Genomic DNA, 23,796 nt, shown 5'->3' on the forward strand with positions numbered 1-23,796 from the left:
TATGCTGTTCTTGTTCGACCATTGTAAGACTGAGTTTTTTTCTTGCTAATTATTGCTGTTTTGCGGGCACATTTTAATGCGAGTGCCGCATTTGAGATTTACCAATGGAGCAACGGTTGCAAAGTTAACGTGCTGATCGCTATCACTTATCATGGTCTTCCAGATGAAGGTCATTCTGAAAAGCCTTCAACGTGAGGGTAAATGTGGCGTGAGAGGATCCCGCTGAGTTGCGACTATTATAGTGCTCACCGGTCGGGTAGATGTATCTGCCTTTATGTCGATAACCGTGGTTGCTTAGACGTGCTATATCGGACATGTTGAAGTTGGATTTGCAGTCGACAGCCGTGGCAAGGACGGGGTTCCCTGGCGATGTGCCGGCGCCGCTTGTATTCTTCTTAGCGCCCCTTTTACAACACCACCTGGTCAAGAGAGTTTTGATTTGGTGAGCCAGTGAAACGCGGTAGATAAATGAATACTTTAATTTAACCCTCGATAAAACACTTGAACATTACACTCTTAGGCCAGCTAAGCAGCTGCCTAGGCTGCTTTTTTTCCCACAGACGCCTCTTTGCGCATTTATCCATAGACAGAAACTAAAGATTGACAGACTGATTGGTTGATTGATTGATTGATTGATTAGTCTTGCTTTACATAGGTTCCATTGAGTACGAGAAACATACTTGCAAAAGAATTCAAGTCACACAGTTGAACTGCAAAGAATGTCCTTGAGATTGAGCTCTTCTTTCGTTCGACCTTACTGCCGGTGTCACACTCTTTAATCTGGTTTCACATAGTTTCCAGATAAAACAGTGTTGTCTGTATTTTATCAGGAAGGAGCAGGATAGTTATGTGGAGATGGCTGCTTTGGAATATTATATGCGACACGGCAGTTTTCTCTTGTTTAGGCATTTACTTGTTTACGTAGAACAGCTCAGAATGAAGCTGCTATGGAGTATTATAGGCGACACGGCAGTTTTCTCTTGTTTAAATATTTATATATTTACGTAGGACGCGCTTAGTTCCAGCTACCGTTTTTATTTTTTAACACGAAAGTGTTTTATGCCGGGGTCCACCAAGACTTCACTGACGTATTTCCGTCACGGAAATACGTCATACGGAAATACGCAATGACATTCTTACAATGTACACGAACATAATACAAAGAAAGAAACCAGAAGAAAAAGTTCCACAAACATGCAAAATTTGGAAATCGAACCCACGACCTCTCGGTCCGCGACGATAGATCGCCGAGCGTTTAACCCATTGCGCCACAAACGCATTTGCAGAGAGCTACACAGACGCGCCTTATATATCTAACACTCCTCCGTGTACCCGCGCTCTTGCTCGGGGCGGTGCCGCCGCCTACGAGCAGAAAAGAGAAGTACTGCATTATGACACTAACGCGCACCGACAGTGAACGCTTCGGTGGTCTCAGCACTACGACGCCTCGATGCCAGCATTCGAAGGGACGCTGGCATCAAGAAGCACTACCAACGCCACCTAGGTGGCGTTCACCGTACTCAGCACAGCGGAGCGTGGCCTCCGCAATTAGCTCTGAAAATGTTTCTGAAGTTGATCGCGGAGGCTGCAATTACGACGCGCTGATTTGACTCGGTGACGATTCAGTTACGTGCTTTGTCTTGCGCGTTGTATTAGTGTGTCAGTTACGTGCTTCGTCTTTCGCATTGTGCTAGCGTGTGCAGCGTAGTGCAGCTTCCATATGCACGACGGTTGCTCATGATCATCGACGTTGGTAGTCGTGATGGAGGAGACGTGCCACCAGGCATCAGCGTGGGTGCATCAACGCCTAAGGGCGCTTTAGCCACAAAACACCAATAGACATTATATATCAATGTGCAATAAACATTACACTACTACTGTGAAGACACGTTTCACTTTCGTGTTCTATACCGATTCCTATATAAGAGGGATTAACCACATTTTTTTTTTACTTCGTTATACATCTAAAGCTATATAGTACGAGGCCATTAGGTTTTTCATATCTGCAAACTTCCCATGGATGGTTGCTTCGCCTACAAAACTACTATATGTATATTTTTTTTGCGAGAAACGTTTCCGTTACTAAACGGAACTAACTAGGTTAAGAAAGTATTTATCATTAAAAATTATGCTCTTGAGTCGAATATGATATAACTACGCCATGGTTGCGCATTTATCCATTTATCCATGGGAAACGCGATAGTGGAGGCATGGCTGCTGGATAAAGGAAAGGTACGGCTTGCCGCCTCGCGCGGGCTGCAATCGGAACAAGCGTGCGAGCCTCCTACTTGCAGGGGTTGGGACGCGTCGGCTTCCACGTGCGACGGGGTTCCTAGCGTGTTCCTCACGCTTTTTGTACGCCGTTCCCAGGCAACACTCCTCCTCTGGTGGTGCCACGGTGGATCACGCCGTTTTCGATGCACGTGGCAGGCCGGATGACTCCGTATCACTTCTGACCACCAGACAAAGACATTAACGGGCACCTAAATCTAAATAGCCGAACATTGTTGCATACTGCCTCATCGGAATGCGGCCGCATCGACTTCATTCGAAGCCGTCAGAGCTCAGCAGCCTAACTCTGAAGCAACTAAGCTATCACAGCGGGTAATTCAAGCCCTGGATGACAATGTTCCTGCAGAGGCTTGATTTATCCATAAACATATAACTTTGCATGCCTACTGGCCATAACGTTTCTGTAAATTTCACCAAATTTGAGTGTTGCACATTCTATCATTATTCTATCAGTATATATTCATGATGGTCAAAAAGGAGCACAGAGGAAACCTACGTTGCAATGACGAGGCAGAATGTGGACGTCAGTAGAAGGCATGCCTTGTAGCCAACGTCTGACACCAAGTCCGCCTCTTGCAAAGCTGTCCAGGTTGCTCGCAGAAGACGTTGCAAGTCAGGGGAGACCAGTGCGTCCACCATGTGCTCGGAAATACTGGTTCGCGCCTTTAACCACGCTCGCACTACCCATAGAAAGGAAACGTGATGAAAACAGGGCGCCAATGAGCATCTTTAAATTTTCAAACGTTCATATGCAGTTCAATTGTACTAGCCATGTAAACGCAATTAGTTGTATTCCGAACCACCCCCCGTTTGAATTTGATTAACCTTAACTTCTACCAAAAGTATTCAGAGTATACTATTGCATTGCCTATTGCTCTGGCGTCGTGTAATTTCTCGAGGGTGTTGCGAGATGTAATGCACCACGGGAAAGAAACTAAGATATTTTCCCACATATAAATGAAATTAAAATAGACTGCATTGGCCTTACCACTATGTGCTTGGAAGTTAAGATGGTTGAACAAAAGCTTTAGCTTTGGTAATTGTTAAAAAATGCAGAATGCGAAGTTCTTTTCAAACAAGAGCGATGGCCACACACACACACACAAAAAAATATCATTCTCTTCGCAAAGGCAGCCTCCCCGAATACAGTGTGCTGTCTTGAGAAGCGATTCACTTGTTAATACTGAGAAAAAAAAAACGTGCCATGATAACTTTTCAATGGATTGGTGAAAGCTCAATACAAGTGGAAAAGTGTCATTGACGTCTTTGCAGCCAACTTGTTGTTTTGCACTTGAAGGAAAAGCTGTACCTGCACTCCATGCGATTCGGTTCGCGTTAGCTATATCAAGTGTATCTCTGAATCGTGGTCAAATCTTTAACTAACATTTCAACTGAGCCTTTTGTCAGTTCCTGCGCATCGTGGCTATATTTTATGGCGAGGGATGCTTGATGCAACATATTCGCCCGCGCCATCTACTAGTTATTAGAAGTTGAATGCGGTTAAGATTCCTGGATAATGATGGATGCTGCTTCAAATAGTTCGGCGCAATCAAGGCTTTAAGGAACGAAGAAAAACGCACAAAAGCGAGATCATCGCCTACGTATTCTCTTGAAGGTCGAAGACCAGCTTTTCTAGTTAGTTCACGGCACTGACTTTCGTTTTCATTGGCAACATTAGAGAATGCTATATTGAAATTTAGCAAGGCAGTGCGCTATTCCTACGCTCGAGACGAGAACTAAACGTACTTTAGATAGTTTGGACAGTTTAGATAATTTAGCAATAAAGGTCATAAAAATATTTTATTGCAATGTTGCGAAAACAGCCGTAGTAGCATAGCTTTTTGATCCATGAGCCATAAAAGCACTCTTTTGTCCTATGCCTGATGGCGTCACGAAGACAATTCTTACTAGGTGCTGCCAAGAGGCACTATAAGTGCGCCATGCGTGGCACATTGTTTTTGTTTCATAACTATTTTTTATTGTCTCCCTAAATTGCGGCCTCAGTATTCACTACCTCTTCTGGTTTGGAAAATGTAATAATTTTCCACGTACGTGCGACGGAAAACAACATATTCTAAAGTCTTCTCTTTTAGGGGCACCAAAATGATCGTGTAATAATTTTTTGGCTTAAACTGAAACCGGGCGGATAGTTACCGCTTACCGGTGAGGCTATAAATGTTCTCCAAAGATCCCACTCCCAGATGATCGGCACATGTGTCGTGGCCTTGGATCGCTGAGCCAGATTCACCAACGCCGGTAACCTGCGCAAAATAATTTTTGTGAACTGCGGCAGCGGCCCGTCGTCGCTCACAGGCTTTGCCAGAGAAGGCTCGCGTTGGCCTCCTACTAGACAGCGTTCGTTGTCCGAAGCTGTAGGCTTACCTCGAGGGCGGCGTCTTTTGTGTGCCTGCTCTCGTCTTCTGTAGCAGGGGCCCCTGAAGAGCGTGGAACTGGCATCCTGATGGTAATTTCGATCTGTGGGAGCAGTCCTGGCAGCATTTTGTTCACCGCGTACCATCCTAAACCCCAAATGCAGCACTTGAATAAGATGCGAAGCGCCATTTGGGCAAATAGAACTCAACGGCTTTGCCTGCCAAGTGCCTCTTCTTTAAGTATAATACCGAGATTACCGCATGTTCTTCACGTGACACCTTGCTCGAGCTTGGGGATGATGATGATGATCCACATTTATGGCATGGAGTTTGTGGCTAGATATCGGGTGGCAGGACATATAACGCAGTAAATTTTTATTCGGGGAGGTGAAAGGTAAAGTAAGAACAATGGCAAAGACCTAAAAAAGTATGGAATAGTATGCCAGGGAGCTGTCACACTTACTGAAGTAAAATATGAAGCAGGAAATAATGAATAAGAGATTAAAGTCTACGCTAATAAAGGGTACAGAGAAACGATTTCAGTGGAATGAATAGTGAACGGGGAACAAGATTAAATCTACGAAAAGTACAAAAAAAAAAAATGCCACGGACAGGAGCAAGCAAAGGCGTAAGTTTGTTATCGTCAACTTGGAGGCAACAGCCCCCTAAAGCAGATACCCACTTCCAGGATTGGTTAGTTGGTCTTGAAAGAAACGCTATAACCCACTCCCGTGGACTGGTCAGGAATCCGGCTGTAGTAGAAACAAAGTGACGAAAAAATAAAAAAAAATGTGTGCATGTCGTTGACGATTGTCGATGTAAGCTGTAACCAGTGCGAACCAAGCAAAGAAACAAACGAACAAACGTGCGAATGAGCGAGCGAGCGATTGAATGTATTTGCCAAAATAATGTTCTTTGATTGATTGATTGATTCCAGCAGAGTGCCGCCACCGACACCTGACCACCAATAAACCATGAATTTCTTAAATTATCAATCCTTACTGTTATTGCATTTCTTGATGTTAATGTATTTTATCATAATTTCTTTTTATTTTGAGGTCTTGCGTGGCAGAATCCCGATCTGATTATGAGGCACGTCATAGTGGGAAACTCCAAAACACTTTTGACCAGCTGCGGTTCTTTTAACGTGCGCCTAAATCTAAATACAGGGGCGTTTTTGCATTTCGACCCCATTGAAATGCGGCTGTCGTGGCCTGTATCAGATCCCGCGACCTCATGCTTAGCAATGTAACAATATAACCGCTTAGCAACCATGGCAGGTAATCTTAAAATTCTTAACAGTACTTTTTTTTCAAATATCTGAACTTATCTTTCTTTACCCCATGCTCTGCTTTGCAAATTTGATTCTTATTTTAAGATAATAACAGACGTGGAACCGCCTGCTTATTGGCCAGTCACCCGTAGTCGGTATGCGCCAGTGATCGGTCGCAAGAACAAAAAAACAAAAAATGGACGAGAAAGGCAGAGAGAGTTCCATCGCTGCAAAAAAATAAAAATATTCGAGTACCTGTAGGTGTACATATTACCTGTATTAAATATATTTGTACATTTTATCTGGAACATACTTCGACAAACGGGTGACTGGTACCATGTTTTAGGCGTCCGGGATACCATTGATTAATCATGGTTATAGTTATAGATGTTTAGAAGAATGTACCAGATAATCGGCCTAAATATGTGGAACCTGGTTCCGAATAACAGAGGCTGTTGCAATAGAACGCAGGTACAGATATTTATTGTTATTGTAATTCAAGCAACAAAAAGTTCAAATATATGGAACCCTGCTTTATTTATTTTGATTTCATGTACGAGAGTGCAGTCTAAATTTTGTTCATTTGGCTGGAGACAAAATGGGACGAGATTTAGACTGTAGTCTCGTTACACTTAATTAAATAAGCTTCAAGTGGCACATTCTTGTGGAAATAGCTTCCATTTACCTAAAAAGACAGTCGTTTCACATAAAATCGCGAATTATATGGTGTTTCAGCTGTTGTTTTGGTTTTTAAATCGACATGATAAGAAATGTGCGGAACCGCGCTTTGTGCAATAGTAGCTTTCATCTAGAACATCATCTACTTGGTACCATGTTTCATTATGTGGACTGGTTCCCGCGTACTTTTATGTGGTAACAAATAGATGTTAAGAGTGTATAAAAATGAGACTACACTACATGGAAGACGGCAAGGGCAGCACGATACTACAGTTTAGGTGTCACTCTCGGAGCGATGAAATTTACAAGGTGTTTCACTTAACCTTAAAAGTATGCGTTTGCTACGGAGCTGTACACAACCAAGGTAATGTTTGCCGTCGCTTGGAGATACTCAGATTACATTTTTAGTTCCACCTGAATAGATAATTGGTCTGAAATATTTTATGAACTTCTCAATTACTACAATTAGACGAAAAGTGTCAATGAGGAAATTGTAGAGCAACATGAAAACTCCTGATACATCTGCCGGTTGCTCAATACGTGCTTAATAAAAGTGTTTTTCCGAGCGTGAAAAATGCCCGCGAATACACGCCAAGTGCTAAGTTGCCGTGCCACTGGCCGCGGCAATTTGACATGCGTTGGCGGGTCTTCGCGAATAAACGTCATTTTTTTTTTTTGACTGAAGGGCCTTGAGGAGTCGATGTTGACGGACTTGCCGCACTCTCATTCACTTCCAAATGTGTGATCTGCTCCTGTGGTGACGGCTTGGTCCTTTTTGTAGTAGGTGACGAGAAGTCCAGCTAAGTCTGTTTTCTTGACCTCTGCGCAATTAGCTACCACGGTGTAATCGGACGGTGTTAAATCCAACTGAATCAAAGCTTCAACAATATATTGAATATTTCCTGTGGCTCGATACTTCACAACGCACTTACAATTCTCGGAAATCAGACATTGTGTGGGTATATGAGCAGTAATCTCATAGAAAACGAAGGAACGGGTGTGTCAGGGTTCAGGGCCACGGCAAAGTCATTGACGTTGTCTTCAGCTGGTCGAAAGTGTTTTCGGCTAGTTCTTTTAGATGGCTCTCCTCTGTCTTGAGAACTGTGAGGTGCTCCGAGCCCTGTCGTCGGAGCATTCGTCGAAATTGAGAGCGTTTCCAGCGAAGTCATCACAGCACAGCGCCACCGCTGTTGGCGATGGTCCACCGTTACCTAGGCAACCCAGGCCACCTGCATGCTGGTATCTCAACGAACACTCGTCCCACCGGCGCCTCCGCCGGTTTCCCCGGCAGCGCCGGGAGCTGTTGATAGGTGAACCATCCGACGTTGGAAGTAGTCACGTGGTTTCGAATCTGCCATTTACTTCCTCCGAGAGCGAGTCACACGTTCTGCTTGCGTGTTTCTCCTCTACCTCCTTGTCTACCTCCGAGTTCGGGGAACGCCGGATCTATCCGACTCTTCTTCGGGGGATGGAGGTGACCAGTCGAAGATAACGTGAGTGCCAAGTTGCGTCTCAGCACAGCGAAATGCGGCGTGCATTGGCAACGTCCGTGCGGTATATCGCGACGCAAACAGGTTTTATTGAGCGTCATGGCAAAGAGATGAGCCCGTAATACCATTTCAGTAGTACAGAACAGTGTTCAATAACCCCTTAAAGGCACTCAGGAAACTGTGTGACTAATTTGGTGATGAAATGTCACAAACAGCAGGAGTTTTGTGAACAGCAGGTCACGACAATCGCCAGCTGAAAAAGAATGCAACACGTCAAAAGCAAGGACCGCAATTATAACAAAGCGCTTATGACTTAAAGATAAAATTATTTCCTATACTGTTACTTCGATTTCAAAAATGTACTCAATTTAATTATTAATTATTTGTATCATTAGAACCGTTCTTTGTGTAAACAAAAACTACATGTGATCGATCAGCTGTAGAGCACTGACGATCATCTTTAGAGCACTGTAGAGCGCCAGCAGATTTTTGTTTGAGGAGAATGACAAATATTTATGTGCGACCACAGAAATTTTCACTAGAAGTGTTTATTATCTAGCACTTTGACTGGAGAGCCATGCACCCTCATTTGTTGATCCCCGCTCTTCCTGTTCCGACTACCCTGGCATGATAACACTTGCTCAACAAGGAAAGCATCAGGTTGAAGCCATCTCGACAAAGGCACTGTGCCTCTGCCAGGACAAGAAGTGCTTTCTTTGGCAGCATTTATTCACCCTCACTCCGTTTTCAATCTTGCTGTGAACCCGTTGTTTTGTTTGGATTTTGGAGTCTGCTGAACTTTTTTCAAAGCAAGAGTAGAAGACTAAAATGCACTTCAGTGCATGAGGAAAATTAACCGCCCTATCCCAGCCCACGTGTGCGCACACAAGCACAGACGCGCACGCAAATAGACACACGCGCACACACAAGCACAAATACAGACGTGGAAACGCACACGCACAGAAAAAAGGACAAGCGCTCCTTTTTAACTGACAAGGCACACTTTCGTTGTCAGAACTTTGTTCTTCTGTGGCCCCATTATCAAGAAATTAAAAGACCAAAAAGTTCCATCCTACAGGCACTAAGTTCAAGGAGGCGTGGATGCCGGACCCTTTCCTGTACGCAAGCCTGCGGGTGGCTTCAGCCTCAGGACAGCCTTGGAAAGCTTCGCAGAGGAAAGCGAGAGCCCCTTTCGGCACCGAATAACAGGACGCGATTCTGCATCATCGACACCTTCGCATTTCGTTTCTGAGGGGCGATTCTCGGAGGGAAGCTCGTTGTCCGAGCAATGGTCGCCTCCTGGAGGCCCCACTTCGTCGGCGCTAAAACGGCAATCTTCGAGCACCGTGCTGACAACGGCACCGTGGTCTTCATCTATCCAGCGCTGGCTGATCGGCGGCGGAGTGTCGATGCTGGACCGAGACGAAGTGCGGTGAAGAAGCCACCGCTTGAACTCGGTGCGTGCCCAGCGCTGAATCACCGCGGCCGCCGCATCTTGCCTCGATAACTGGGTGGCTGCTATTCCTGTGGTCAATTTAAAAATAAAGGAAAAAGGAATATCAAGGTCTTTAGACACGTAACAAATCCTCCCTGTGGCGTGATGAACAGTGGCCTAAATACACCCTTAATCAGGCTCCACATAGCTTTCACATATTAGGCGTAACATTTAGTAGAGCGCAGCCTTTAGGCGCCCGTTCCTAGGCAAGCGAACGAAAGAGAACAGCGAAAGATGAAACCGAACGGGGAGCACAGTGGGGGATGAAAAACGCGAGGAGGAAAGCGGAGAGGAGGGTGCACCGGAACCACGAGGCGGAAAGCGTGAGAAGAAAAGCGTATTGCGGCGACGATAGCTACGAGATGGCGCCAGAGTAGCGCGCGTGGTGTCGGCGGCGGCTGCTGTGAATCGTGCCCACACGTCACACACGTGCTGGATCTTGCGATGTTCAGATTATAGAGGCAGTCGCGACACACTTCGCTCCGTTGACAATGTGCCTCGCGCGACAGACACGTGCCACACGTAGCGCTTTTAGGCCAGTAAAAGCACTACATAGCAGCAGAAAGAAGCTGCTTCACTGAAAATCCGACGCTGATGGACATTCCATTTACGGTTCCACTTGGTTGAACTTGTGTGGAACGAGGTTAGGACGCCCCACTAAATAAAATTGTGTGGAACGCTCTTATGGGCGATGTACGGCAACAGTGGCAAAAGGTACAAAATACAGGGCGAGCTGGTTGTTGCATACTGATCAATAATAGCGCGATTCAAAAGAGACGAAAAAAATGTCGACACAAGCGTGGCGAGAAGCTCAACCGAAGGCAGAGGTGACGCTCAAGAACATCTGTGCCACATAATTTTCGACTATTAAATGTAACTCATTTGCTGAAGTTTTTATTTCACTTTGGGACAGTTATGTGGAAGGAGATTCAGAATGCAGCCATCGAAGCCACAGACTGGAACATGAGGCTGGAGTCCAAGGCTACGGCCCTAGGCTTTCCTTGTTCGGTCATTGTAAGACTATGTTTTTATTTTGCTAATTATTTCTGTTTTGCAGGGACATCTTTAGGCGAGTGCCGCATTTGAGACTGACCATCGGAGCAACGATTGCAAAGTTAACTTGCTGATCGCTATGACGAATCATAGTCTCCCAGATGAAGGTCATTTTGAAAAACCTTCAACGCGAAGGTAAATGTTGCGTGAGTGAATCCCGGTGAGTTGCGACCTTTATAGTGCTCACCTGTCGGGTAGATGTATCCGCCTTCATGTCGATAACCGTGGAGCTTTAGACAAGCCATATCGGACATGCTGAAGTTGGATTTCCAGTCGACAACCGTGACATGGACGGGGTTCGCTGTAGATGCGTTGGCGTTGATCTTGTTCTCCTTAGAGCCGCTTTTACAACACCATCTGTGGAAAAAAGTTTCGATTTTGGTGAGTCAGCCAACCCGGCCCTTAAAGAAATACTTTAATCTAACCCTCGATATAGCACTTTAACATTACACTCTTAGGTCAGCTAAGCAGCTTTTTTCTGCTGACCCCTCTTTGCGCACTTATTCATAGACGAAAACTAAAGATTTTTTTAAATTTAATTATTAGTCTCGCTTCAGATAGGTTCCATAGAGTGCGTGAAACATACTTGCAAAAGAATTCAAGTCACACAGTTGAACTTATCTGCAAAGAATGTCTGAGATTGAGCTCTTCTTTCGTTCGAACTTCTTGCCGGTGTTACACTCTTAATCTTGTTTCACATAGTTTCCAGTGTTGCCTGTATTTTATCAGGAAGGACCAGGATAGTTATCTGGACCGGGCTGCTTTGGAATCTTATATGTGACACGGCAGTTTTACCTAGTTTATATATTTACTTATTTACGTAGAACAGCTCTGAATGAAGCTGATCATGCACTTAGTTCCAGCTACCGTTTTATCGTTTTGCTTCCTGGTACATCAAAGCCTATAGTACGAGGCCATTAGCCTTTTCATATCTGCCAACTTACAATGGATGGTTGTCTCGCCTACAAAGCTACTCTATGTGTAATTTTTTTTTTGCAGGAAACGTTTCCGTTACTAGATGAGACTAGCCAGATTAAATCTGTATTTCTTTCAAAATGATGTTCTTGAGTTGGACATGATATAACTACGACATGGTTATGGGAAACCCAATAGTGGCGGCATGGCCGATGGATAAAGAGCAGGTACGGCCTTGTGTGTCGCGCGGGCTGCGATGGGAACGAGCGTCCGAGCCCTAGTTGCATTTGCGGCTGCTTGGCTGGCCCGAACGGCGATACTTTCGGGGGATGGGACGCGTCGGCTTTCACGTGCGACGGCGTTCCTAGCACGTTCCTCACGCTTTTTGTACGCCGTACCCAGACAACAGTCCTTGTCTTGTGGTGCCATGGTAGATCACGCCGTTTTCGATGCTCTCGGCAGGCCGGAGGGCTCCGTATCAATTCTGACCAGCAGACAAGCACATTTACTGTGCACCTAGATCTAAATGCCCGAACGTTCTTGCATTCTGCCCCATCGGAATGCGGCCGCATCGACCGGATTCGAAGCCGTGAGAACTCAGCAGCTTAACTCCAAAGCAACTAAGCTATCACAGCGGGGTAATTCAAGCCTTGGTTGACAGTGTTCTTGCAGAGGCTTAATTTATCCACAAACATATAACTTTGCATACCTATTGGCCATAACGTTTCTCTAAATTTCACCAAATTTGAGTGTTGCGCATTCTGTCATGATTCTATCAGTATCTATCATTATTCGTAATGGTGAAAAAAGAGCACGGAGGTAACCTACGTTGCAATGACGAGGCAGAATGTGGACGTCAGCAGAAGGCATGCCTTGTAGCCAATGTCTGACACCCAGTCCACCTCTTGCACGGCTGTCCAGGTGGCTCGGAGAAGACGTTGCAAGTCAGGGGAGACCAGTGCATCCACCATGTGCTCGTAAATAATGGTTCGCGCCTTTAACCATGCGCGCACTACCCATAGAAAGGAAACGTGAAGAAAAAAGGGCGCCAATGAGCCTCTATAAATTTTGGAACGTTCATATGCAGTTCAATTGTACTAGACATGTAAATGCAATTAGTTGTATTCCTAACCACCCCGTTTGAATTTGATGAATTTTAACTGGCACCAAAAGCATTCAGAGTACTAATACCTTGCCTATTGCTTTGGCCTCGTCAAATTTCACCAGGGTGCTGCAAGAGGCAATGTCCCACGGGAAAGAAACTAAGATATTTTTGCACATTTAAACAGAAATAAACATGAACGGAGTGCATTAGCATTCAGACTGCAGTGCGTGGTTAGAAACTAAAGAGGGTTAAACAAAAGCCTTAGCTTTGGTAATTGTTAAGAAATGTAGATTGTGAAATTGTTTTCAAGCAAGAGTGATGGCCACAGTAAAAAAAAAAATATTGTGCTCTTCCCAAAGGTAGCCTCTCCAACTACAGCGTGCTGTCTTGTATAGCAATTAACTTGTTAGTTAATACTCATAAAAACAACACGCTGTGATAGGGATACGTGAAACGGATAGGTGAAAGCCCATTGCAAGTGGAATGTTGTCATTGATGTTCTTGCGGCCGCCTTGTTGCTGTTCTGCCCTTGCACGGAGAGCGAACCGAATCGCTGTCCGTACTACTCGGTTCGCGTTAACTATATCAGGTGTATCTCTCAGATCGTGGTCAAAACTAACCAGGATTTCAACAGAGCCCTTTGTCACTCCCCCCCCCCCCCCCCCCTAATATTCTCTGTATAATTTATGCCGGGTGATGCTGCAGCATATTCGGCCGGGCCATCTGCTAGTTATTAAACTTGAGTGCGGTAAAATGCTGGATAAGGATGGATGCTGCTTCAAATGGTTCGGTGCAACCAAGGCTAAGAAACGAAAAAAAAAAACACACAAAACGAGATCATAGCCTACGTAGATATTGTTAAGGTCGAAGACAAGCTTTTCTCCTTAGTTCACGCACTATCTTTTTTTATTCCCAGCACTACGGAATGCTACATTCAATCTTAACATGACACTGCGCTATACCTACGCTCGACAATGGTACTAAAGGATAATGGAAATCTTAAAGAATAAAGGTACTAAGAATGTTACAGTGCGATGTTGCCAAAAAAGCCGTGGTGGTATGGCTCTTTGATCCATGAGCCATAAAAACACTGTTTTGCACTATGCCTGATAGCGTCAAGGCGACAATCCTTACTATGAGCTGCCAAAAGAAAATATAGGTGCACCACGCGTAGCGCATCTCTTTTTTTTTAAATAACAATTTTTTTTTGTATTGGAGCACTAAGTTGCGGTCTCAGTATTCACTACGTATACCGTCTTGGAAATTGTAATAATTCTCTTCATATGTGCTAGCGTAAAGCACCATATTCTAAAGTCTCTCTCCTTTTACTGACACCGAAATGATCGCCTAATAATCCTAACGCGACAGCGTTAAGGGCCCCGTGTCGCAGAAAATCCGGCGTCGGCAACCGGCGTGCGATGAGGTGGCGGAGAAAATCATCCCCAGCCACGCAGGCCCTCCGAATATATTTAGGTACACGTATATGTTCTATCATTAATGTTGCTCATTACTTGTCTTGCATTCTTGGCAGAGCTATTCCTCGGAACTTTGAGAATAACAATCCACAAGCAAATGTCATGAAACAAAACACCCGCAGCACATGCCATTTATGTTAAATGCTCTCAGACTGAAATATTAAAAGTACGAAACCTAAAAAACAGGATCCTGAAAATTGTGCAATTTTTTTGGCGCGCCTGTGCAATATCTCCGGGATCGCCCCGCGCAAGAGGCCGCGTTTCTACCAGAAAGCTCGCCTTCGTGCATAGCGTTAGCCGCCAGTGTTTCCCGGTAACCATTACCACCACCCCAGGATTATTATTATTTTTTTTTATCCAGCGGCCGTGCCATTACGGTTGCTTAAGCCACACTTGTCGGGAAGCGTGAGAAGCAGTCAGGGATCTTTGAATGCTATCGCGTTCCACTCTTAAAAGCGAAGCTTAAGCGTCCTCCACTTTTTTTGGCCTATCCTGAGAGTGGTCGGATAGTAAACGCTTACCGGCGATGCTATAAATGTTCTCCAACGATCCAACTCCAAGATCACCGGAACGTACGCCGTGGCTTTGGGTAACTGAGCCGGATTCACCAACGCCGGTAGCCTGCCGAAAATAATTTTCGCGAACATCGGAAGCGGGGCACGTTACGCGTGCGAGTCATTGCTCCCAGGCTGTGCGCAATAAAGCTCGCGTTCGCGGTGGCAAGCTGTAGGCTTACCCCGAGCTCGATGTCCTTTGTGTCCTTGCTGTCCCTGTCCTCGACAGCAGACGCCGCTAAGAAGCGTGGGACTGGGATCTTGTTGGCAAATTCGATTTGTGGGAGAAAGCCGGGCACCATTTTGTCCACCGCGTACCACCCCACACCGAAAATGCAGCAGCCGACTAAGATGCGAAACGCCATTTGGGCAAATAGAACTCAACGGCTTTGCCTGCGAAGTGTCTCTTCTTCTAGTAATACCGAGATGACCGGGTGTTCTTCGCGTGGCGCGTGGCTCGAGCTCGAGGATGATGATGATGATGATTATGATGATGGTGATCCACACTTATGGCGCGCTATTTGTTGCTAGAATTCTTATTCAAAGATGTGAAAGTAAAAAATAAACCACACTGTAAATACCTGTAAAGGTATAGCGAATAGCATGCGAGTGAGCACTCTCACTAATTGAAATAAAATTATGAGGAGGCAATAATGAAGAAGAGATTAAAGGCTTCGGTGCTAAAGGATTTAGAGAAACGATTTCAGTGGAATGAATTGCGAACGGTGAAGTAGAATAAAGCTACCAAAATTTAAAAAATTGCCACTGACGGGAGCAAGCAGAGGCGTAAGTCTGTTATCGTCAATGTTGATGTGAGAGCCCGTTAAAGTAGATACTCACTGCCAGGATTGGTTAGTTGGTCCGGAAGGAAATGTGACAACCCACTGCCGTAGACTGGCCTGGAATAGGGCTGTAGTAAGGACAAAGTGAAAAATTAATTGTACAGAGACTGTTGGCGATTGCCGATGTATGCTAGTAACCAGTGCGAGCCACCCAAACCACGAACAACAAACAAACGAACAAACGTGCGAATAAAAACGAGTGAGCGAATGAACTAAAGATGTTTGATTGAGTGATTCATTCATTGATTGATTCTCGCAGAGTCCGGCCACCGACCACCGACCAACCACGAACGATTTCAGTCATTCCGTTATTTCATTTCTGGATATTGAATTCATCATCATCATCATCATCATCATCAGTACATCATCATCATCAGCCTATATTTATGTCCACTGCAGGACGAAGGCCTCTCCCTGCGATCTCCAATTACCCCTGTCTTGCGGTAGCTGTTTCCAGTTTTCGCCTGCAAATTTCCTAATTTCATCACTTTACCTAGTTTTATGCCGTCCTCGACTGCGCTTATTATCTTTATTTCGTTTTATTATGGGGCCGTACGCGGCAGAATCACGATTTGATTATGAGGCACGCCGTAGTGGGGGACTGCGGATAAATTTTGACCAGCTGCGGTTCGTTAACGTGTACCTAAATCTTTCTACAGGGACGTTTTTGCATTTAGACCTCATCGAAATTCGGCCGCCGTGGCCGGGATTTGATCCCGCGACTTCGTGCTTAGCAGCCCAACACCATATCCACAAAGCAACCGCGGCGGGTAATTTTAAAATTCTGCACAGTACTTTTCTTTCTAATTGCTGAATTTATCTTTCTTTACCCCATGCTCTGTAATGCACATTTTATTCTTATTATAGACTAATAACAACACACGTGAAACAGCCTGCTTATTGACCAATCCTCCTGTAATCCGTATGAGCCAGTGTTTGGTCGCAAGAACAAGATCAAGAAAACGGGCGAAAGAGGCAAAGGAAGTTGTTCACTATAAAAATAATACCTATAGTGTACATATTACCTGGATTAACAATAGGAGTACATTTTATCTGGAACATTCTTCGACAAACCGGTGACTGCTACCATGTTTTAACGCGATAGCGTTTAGGGCCCCGTGTCGCAGAAAATCCGGCGTCGGTGTCGGTGCCGGTGTCCATGGCGGAGAAAATCATTCGCCAACAACGCACGTCCTGAGAATATACTTAGGTATAAGTATATGCCACGCCTTGCTATATGCGCGCGGTGTATGCGGGTTATATTGCCACACCATTCTATCAATAAAGTTTATCATACCTCGTCTTACGTTCTTGACAAAGCTATTCCTCGGAATTTTGAGAATGACAACCCAGAAACAAATGTCATGAAACAAAACACCCACAGCGCATGCCTTTTGTGTTAAATCTTCTCAGAATGAACTATTAACAGTACGAAGCAATAACAGAAACCTGAAAATGATGCAATTTTTTGGCGCGGTTGTGCACTATCTCCAGGATGGGCCCACGCAATAGGACGCGTTTCTACCAGAAAGGTCACCTTTGCGCATTGCGTTCGTCGCCAGGGTTTCCCGGTAACCATTGCGGTTGCATACGCTGGAGTTTTCGGGAAGCGTCAGAAGCAGTCAGGTTCCTTTGAATGCTATCGCATTCCAGTCTTGAAAGCGAAGCTTAAGCATCCTCGAAATTTTTAAGAGTCTCATACCGTTGCTTAATCGTGTTTATGGTTACAGATGTGTTGAAGAATGTTGCAGTTAATAGTTATAAATATGTTGAGTCTGGTTCCGAATAACAGAGGCTATTTCTATAGAACGCAGTTAGATATTGTTATGTGAATTCTAGTAATAAAAAGTTCAAATATCTATCGAACGCTGATATACATATATATTTTGATTTTATGTAGAGCCCGGTTCTAGTTAGGTTATTTAAAGATAAGCTCTAAATGACACATTCTTTTGCAAATAGTTTCCATTTACCGGGTTCTCGTTTAGGTTTACCTCACCAGCTCTTGTAAAGCTCAGAACAAATGTTGGAACAAATCTTTATCACAAATTTCGCTTTACACTTGACAAACGAAAAAAAAGAAGAACCTGTTATTTTGATCACCCCTCGAGAGAACACTCATTAAGAGACATTTTACTGACGCTGAAGTTTGCAACAAAATACTTTCAGCTCGCAAACGGTTTTATTTGCCGCGGATTATTAGTGTTCCTTCTCAGAGTCTGGAAAGAAGTAAAGCTAGTGTAAATCCTCAGAGTCTGGAAAGAAGTAAAGCTAGTGTAAATCGGAAGCGCTAGGATTCCAGGGGATGTTATTGACACGGGTGGTCTATGGCATATTAGAGATTGCCCCTGAGAAAAAGTCATATTTATTAGTCACAGCCATAATAAGAAACGCCCATGTCACGCACGCAAGCACGCATGCACACAAAAAGAAAGAGTGAGCAATGTTACTTTATATCTGACAAAACGCAGCATTTTTGTAGTGCAAATTTTTGTTAGTGCGCTTTTATCGACCAGTTAAATTATTTCGCAAACTTGTAACCTACAGCTACAAAATTCAAGGTTGGATCGATATCGGGCCTTTTGTACCACGCTGCTCTGCAGGCGATTTCAGCCTCAGCACAGCCTTCTGAAGCTTCGCAGCGGAAAGCGACAGTCGTTTTCGGCCCTCAAGGACTTGAAGCGATGCCTCGTCATCGCCGCCTTGGTCGCTACTTTCCGAGGGGCATTTCCCGGAGGGCAGCTCGGCGCCAGAACGACGTTCAGCTTCTGGGGGCCGCAGTGCGTTGACGCTAACACGGGGATCTTCGAGCACCGTGTTGACGACAGCGCCGTGGTCTTCGTCGATACAGCCCTGGCTGTTCTGCGGTGGAGTGTCGATTATGGACCGAGACGACGCGCCGTTTTGTAGCCGTCGCTTGAACTCGGTGCGAACCCAGCGCTGAATAACTGCGGCCGCCGCATCTTCCCTCGACAACTGGTCGGCAACTTTTCCTGTGGTCGATTTAAAAAAATATATGTATGTGAGTGCCAATCGGGAATCATCTCTTCCATGTAACAGAGGTTGAAATACACTCTTAGTTCCGATCCACACTGGTGCCCCAAGGTAAGTGGAACAATTTCGCAAACATGTAACGCTTATTTAGGGGATCCATGTGGAATGCCATTAAGACATTGTTCCCCACAGGTTCGATATACCAGCTCGAACGCCTTTATAACGAAGCACTCAGGACCTCTGAAATCCTTCGTTAATACATGTCACTTCGTTGTAAAGGTCATGCATCGTCCCGCTCCCAATAGAGCTGGCTGAGCAAGTACAGCCTTAAATACAAGCTTTATTTAACATGAATTACAAAGATAAATAGTGATAGAATTCTCCGATTTACTCCGATGCACTTCCTACGATGGAACTACCTCAAGATAAATGTTACGTGAGTGGATTATAACAAGCGAATGTGTCCCAAAGAGGGCGCACGCGTGCCTCGTTCAGCGTCAATTGCCTCCTCTACTCCCACCAGCCGAGGTGGCGCTTGCGCCACTGTAGTGAATAAACCTGTTCTACTCTCCTGTGTCGACCAACTGGTTCATCACGTGGTAGCCGGCGTCCAGTGAGGTAAGGTCGCAGGCTAGCCACGGCGACTGGCAAAGCTGGTTCGGAAGCCTGAGAAGTGGGGACGTGGACTGGGAATCTGCCGAATCAGTGGCCGGCAGGCTAAGTTCCCCAGGCTGGACTCCTCGGCACAAACCGACACGCGGTGCGAGCCTGCCACCGTCTTCGGCAGCGAGGAACCGCAAGCCCGGTACATCTTCCTATCGCACTTTTTTTTTTACTATAGTATTTGTCGCGTTCATTGCCATGTGTAATTTTGTTAGGCTTAGCGTTTGTCACTTACCTTTTTAACAATTGTAAAATTCCAGGGGTCTGCTGTATTCTTCACGAGGTATTGTTCTGTGTTGTTTATTAACTCTCAGGAGCAGCGAAGCTTTACACGTTTGTCTGTATTTTGTTCTAGATGTGTCGCGGAAGCTTCTTTTAATCAAGCGCTTGAATGTTCTTTTCTCGCCACCTCTCGTCTGGTGCCTCAACGTCCGTGGTTCATCAGCTTGTGGACCAATCGTCCGTCAGCAACGAAACCACGCTTTAAACACTGCGGGTATAGGGTCGTCTGTCGCCCCACACCTCCGTTTCGGAGAGTGCCATATTTAGAAACAAAGCAACCTTCGTAATAACCTTTATAGCGCATGAAACGCAACGCTCACCTCTCGGGTAGATGTAGCCGCCTTCATGCCGTAGACCGAGGATGCTTAGACGAGCCATATCTAGGACGCTAAAGATGGATTTCCAACCGACAGCTGTGGCAGGGACGGGGTTCTCCGGTGATTTGCCGTCGTCGCTTGAGTTCGTCTCAATTGTGCCTCCACAACACAACCTAGACGAAAAAGATGTTTAGTTCTGGTAGGTCCGAAAGCCGAGCCGCAGAAAAATACTTCATTGTAGCATTCACTATATATGAAAAGTATACACTCTCAGTCTACGTTGAAAGTAAGTGGAAGTATCAGGCGCACTTTTTTGCAAATAAGTGGAACATTTATTTTAAAATGCGCCAAAAAACACGGACAAGGAAGAGCACGGAACCAGTGCTGCTCATTGTTGTCCGTGTTTTTTTTTTTGGGGGGGGGGGGGGGGGGGGTTGTTTAAAATCAATGACCCGTAACAACCAGCTCGCGCACCAACCCTTCCAATTGGAGCATCCGTGAAGAAGTGTCCCATTTACCAGTTGGAGCCAATGTGGGAAAAATTTCCTTAAAATTTCGCTCTTCCTTTGGTCGAGATTCTTCCCTCTGTTACTTCTCGTTATAAATTTTATGATGAGGTGTTACGCGCCAGAACCACGAAATGCGTATGAAGTACGCCGTAAGGTAGATGCGATGGAAAGGGGAGGCGGTGAATACGTAATAATTGTGATCACCTGGGGTTTTTTAACCTGCACTTAAATCTAAGCACTTGAGTGCTATTACATTAGGCCAGACCAAAATTCGGCCCCCGCGGACGGCATCGAAGCCTTAAACTCGTGTTCAGCAGCACAGCTGCATAGTTACTAAGGTACCACAGCGGGTAACTCAAGAACTTCTTGAACCATTCGGCCTTCATTTTCCACATCCATTTACCTTCGCATGCCTATTGGCCGCAACGTTTCGATCATTTTCGCCATGCTTGATTTTTGTGGGTGTTAAAGTTGTTAGGAAAGCGGGATAAATTATGCGCCGCATCTTTGCCGTACAGGAGCGCTTGAATATGTAAGTTATTGCAAAGGCTGTTATCGCCCCATGCACTTTGTGCCTAGCCTACGCATGCAACATTTCCATTTATTTTCACCCAACGTAAGAAAGTCCCTTGAATAGTTTATTGATGACACCGTGAAAAACTACAACAATTCACGTGTAACACATGAAAATAGGTAGAAAACGCGGGTTTAGTAAATGTGAAAAGTTCATAATTACGCCAGAAACATTAAATGTTGGTGAAGCATTACACTTAATAAGCATCCCATGCTAATTAAATGTACATGCTATGCGACGTAGTGTTCTACAGGGATATTGCGAATCATAGCTGATAACTGCCGTATGACGTTCTCGAATACTTTATTGAAAAAATTTGTTAAAGGTGTATTTACCTGGAAATGTTGATACTTCGCGTATGCGTTCAACATAAAGGTGCTTTTAATTCCCTAAAAACTTCATTTTTTATGGCACGTTTAGTTCTTTCAGGACAATGCATACCTGCGCGGTGCCTAATATACGCTTGAAGAGCACAGGAAAGCTTGTATAAGCAATTTTCTACAAAAATTTTATATAGCCTGCACACTTCAAGCTTCGGTTACACGTCAGGCATGATATCACCTCTATTTTAAGGAAATATAGAAAGCCCAGCGCCATTGCTTCTTACAGGGTAGCATAGAAACTTTGCAAGCGTTCAGTAAAACGCATCCCTGGTAGAAAATAGCGGTCTAGGAAATTTGATTTACTCCCTAAATTACCCACACACTTCTAAAATTTCTGACATATCACCTCTAGTATGTCCGCGCTGCTGTCTAAATATAAACTCGGTGAATGATCTAATTCTTTCAGAAGTCCGTGAAAAGTGGCATATAACGTTTTCGGGCCCATCTAGCCTCAATAATAGTTACGCTCTGAAATGTGGCTTTAGTGACTATCCTTTAGCCCAACACTTCAACATGTTACTGTCATTGCAATTATATGGGGACTCCACACGCATTTCTGCCGTCGTCGTCGCTGTAATGTTCCGTATAAAGTCCAAGCACACGATAACCTGTTTGCCGCGCGGTATGCTGTAGGGGCGAGTGCAAGCTTGCGAGGGTCAGCCGAAAATCGCAGCTCAATTATCTCGCCCGCGCGAGGGAGGAAGGCGGCGTGGAAGGGCACCGTCTTCTGTCATGCAGGAGGCACGGGGGGGGGGGGGGGGGCAGCGGAGAGTGGGGGGGGGGAGGCGTTCTACTCCAGCGACTGCTGCTTAAGCACCGTATCTTGAAAGCGATCTGCGATGTGGACAAAGTGCGCCAGGTGCCAGTAGCTTCGGGTGCGCCGTGCTTTCGACATTTAGTTCGCGTTGAAGCGGGAGGCAGCACGAAGGTCGATTCGCTCGTTGCTGCCGCCGCGCTTCCTCACTCCAGCGTTTCGACAGCTAGTTTCCGTGGTCATCGAGTGAGATGCGTTCACGTTTACCTGTGCGCGTGTGACACCGTGATTTAGTTAGTAAGTCAATGTGTACAAGTTTATACGGCCAATAAAACTACAAATTTACTGCGTATAGCTGTCTACTAATTTGCTATCGCAATCGATGCTTCGCCTTTCGAGCGAAACTGCGACTTTCTTTAGTCACCATCGCTCACATTCTCCATATTCCCTGAAAATATAAACTACGTGAATATAGTGTTCAGAGATCTCTCGTAAAAGCCGAACATAAGGCTTTGCACAGCTTCCAGTCGCGCTAATCGCTGCGCTGTAAAATCACTTGGAATGGCCTTCGGCGGAGATATGTCAAGTAGGTGAGTTTGACATAAGTGTAACCAGACAAGGTTGCTTGAACAGTTCACAGTATATCGATAAGTTGGGAATTCGCTTATCTTCGCTAAACCTCGAAGGGAAATTTTAAAAACTAATTCATTTGGAAGTTTTCCTCCAGCTTGATGTCCAATTAAGGCACTATAGAAAAGAAAACGAGCCCCTTTGCAAACCTTCAAGATTTTGGAATGGTTCATGCTGTTTCACATACCGAGGGGAGGATCAAAATGGAACTAAAGTGCGTCGCCTGGTGGGAAAAATCTGCCAATATCTGAAGACAAGTGCTCATAGGCCTTTCAACGTTGTTTTGGTTCCCGCTTTCGCTGAGCATGAAAATATAAGCTAGTATTTATATCGCAAATAGGGGGCGCTGGCATGTCTATTCATCTTCGTTGCAACAAGACGCATTCGCTCGAACCAGATGCATCCGTTCAGCAAGAAGCGGCGTCGAGTCGTCTTTGTTGAGAATTCGAACATGCGTGGGGCGGAAGCGGTGATGGTGAAAAGGGGCGGGCAGAACCCTTACCTTGAAAAGGCGAAGCAGACTATGGACGCCATCAGCACGCGCACCTTTTCACTGACAATGACCGACGTCCACTCCACGACAGCTGTCCAGGCGGCTCGGAGCCGACGTTGCAAGTCAGTGGGGACCAGTGTGTCCATCAAGTGCTCGGACAGGGAATGCGCACACGACCACATACGCGCTGCCACAGAGTGGAATCGGGAAAAAAATGAATAAAAAAATGACAAGGTGCCAATGAGTGTCTTCCTGTGCATTGGAATGTTTATATGCAATTTAATTATGCATGTTAATGCAAACTGTAAAGTGAAGCATACTGTATTCATCCTAAGTTTTATTTGATCTAAAACATATACCGATTATAACGTTTTTTTTTTCTTGTTTAGAATTCCTGGCCTCAATCCGCGCCTCGGCGTTATATTCGGGTTCGTGACACGAATATAACGCATTCATTTTCTCTCTCTCTCTCTCTCTGGCGCTTTAAACAGCAGGGACCTAAACCGCTAGGCACCACTGCGATCCCTACCGTTTACGGAGCCGTGTTCGAACACCCAAAATCGAACATAGTTTTGCTATGTTCGATGCTGCAATGTTTGTCATGCAGTTATTGCTGTTTGTCATGCAATCGAACATGTCTTTGCCATATTCGA

The 23,796-nt window shown here is 45.2% G+C and overlaps 1 protein-coding gene across 1 annotated transcript; it reads right to left on the bottom strand.

The window, feature by feature from the left end:
- Window positions 1-18,022: 18,022 nt before the first annotated feature.
- On the bottom strand, window positions 18,023-23,327 carry LOC125940514 (uncharacterized). Its single transcript, XM_049656776.1, has 3 exons — window positions 23,153-23,327; window positions 19,804-19,973; window positions 18,023-18,537 (listed from the first exon to the last, which is right to left on the bottom strand). The coding sequence occupies exons 1-3, from the start codon at window positions 23,323-23,325 to the stop codon at window positions 18,101-18,103; spliced, it is 780 nt and encodes a 259-aa protein (XP_049512733.1). The 5' UTR covers window positions 23,326-23,327; the 3' UTR covers window positions 18,023-18,100.
- Window positions 23,328-23,796: the final 469 nt, after the last annotated feature.

The sequence above is a fragment of the Dermacentor silvarum genome, chromosome 10 (assembly GCF_013339745.2).
Source record: "Dermacentor silvarum isolate Dsil-2018 chromosome 10, BIME_Dsil_1.4, whole genome shotgun sequence".
NCBI classification, from domain to species: domain Eukaryota; kingdom Metazoa; phylum Arthropoda; class Arachnida; order Ixodida; family Ixodidae; genus Dermacentor; species Dermacentor silvarum.

Excerpts from the sequence above, each read along its gene's own strand:
- LOC125940514 (XM_049656776.1), bottom strand. The coding sequence starts at position 23,325 with ATGTGGTCGTGTGCGCATTCCCTGTCCGAGCACTTGATGGACACACTG. Across the intron at positions 19,974-23,152 it reads GTCTGCTTCGCCTTTTCAAG|GTTGTGTTGTGGAGGCACAA; the intron begins GTAAGGGTTCTG and ends TTTTTCGTCTAG. Across the intron at positions 18,538-19,803 it reads CGGCTACATCTACCCGAGAG|GAAAAGTTGCCGACCAGTTG; the intron begins GTGAGCGTTGCG and ends AATCGACCACAG.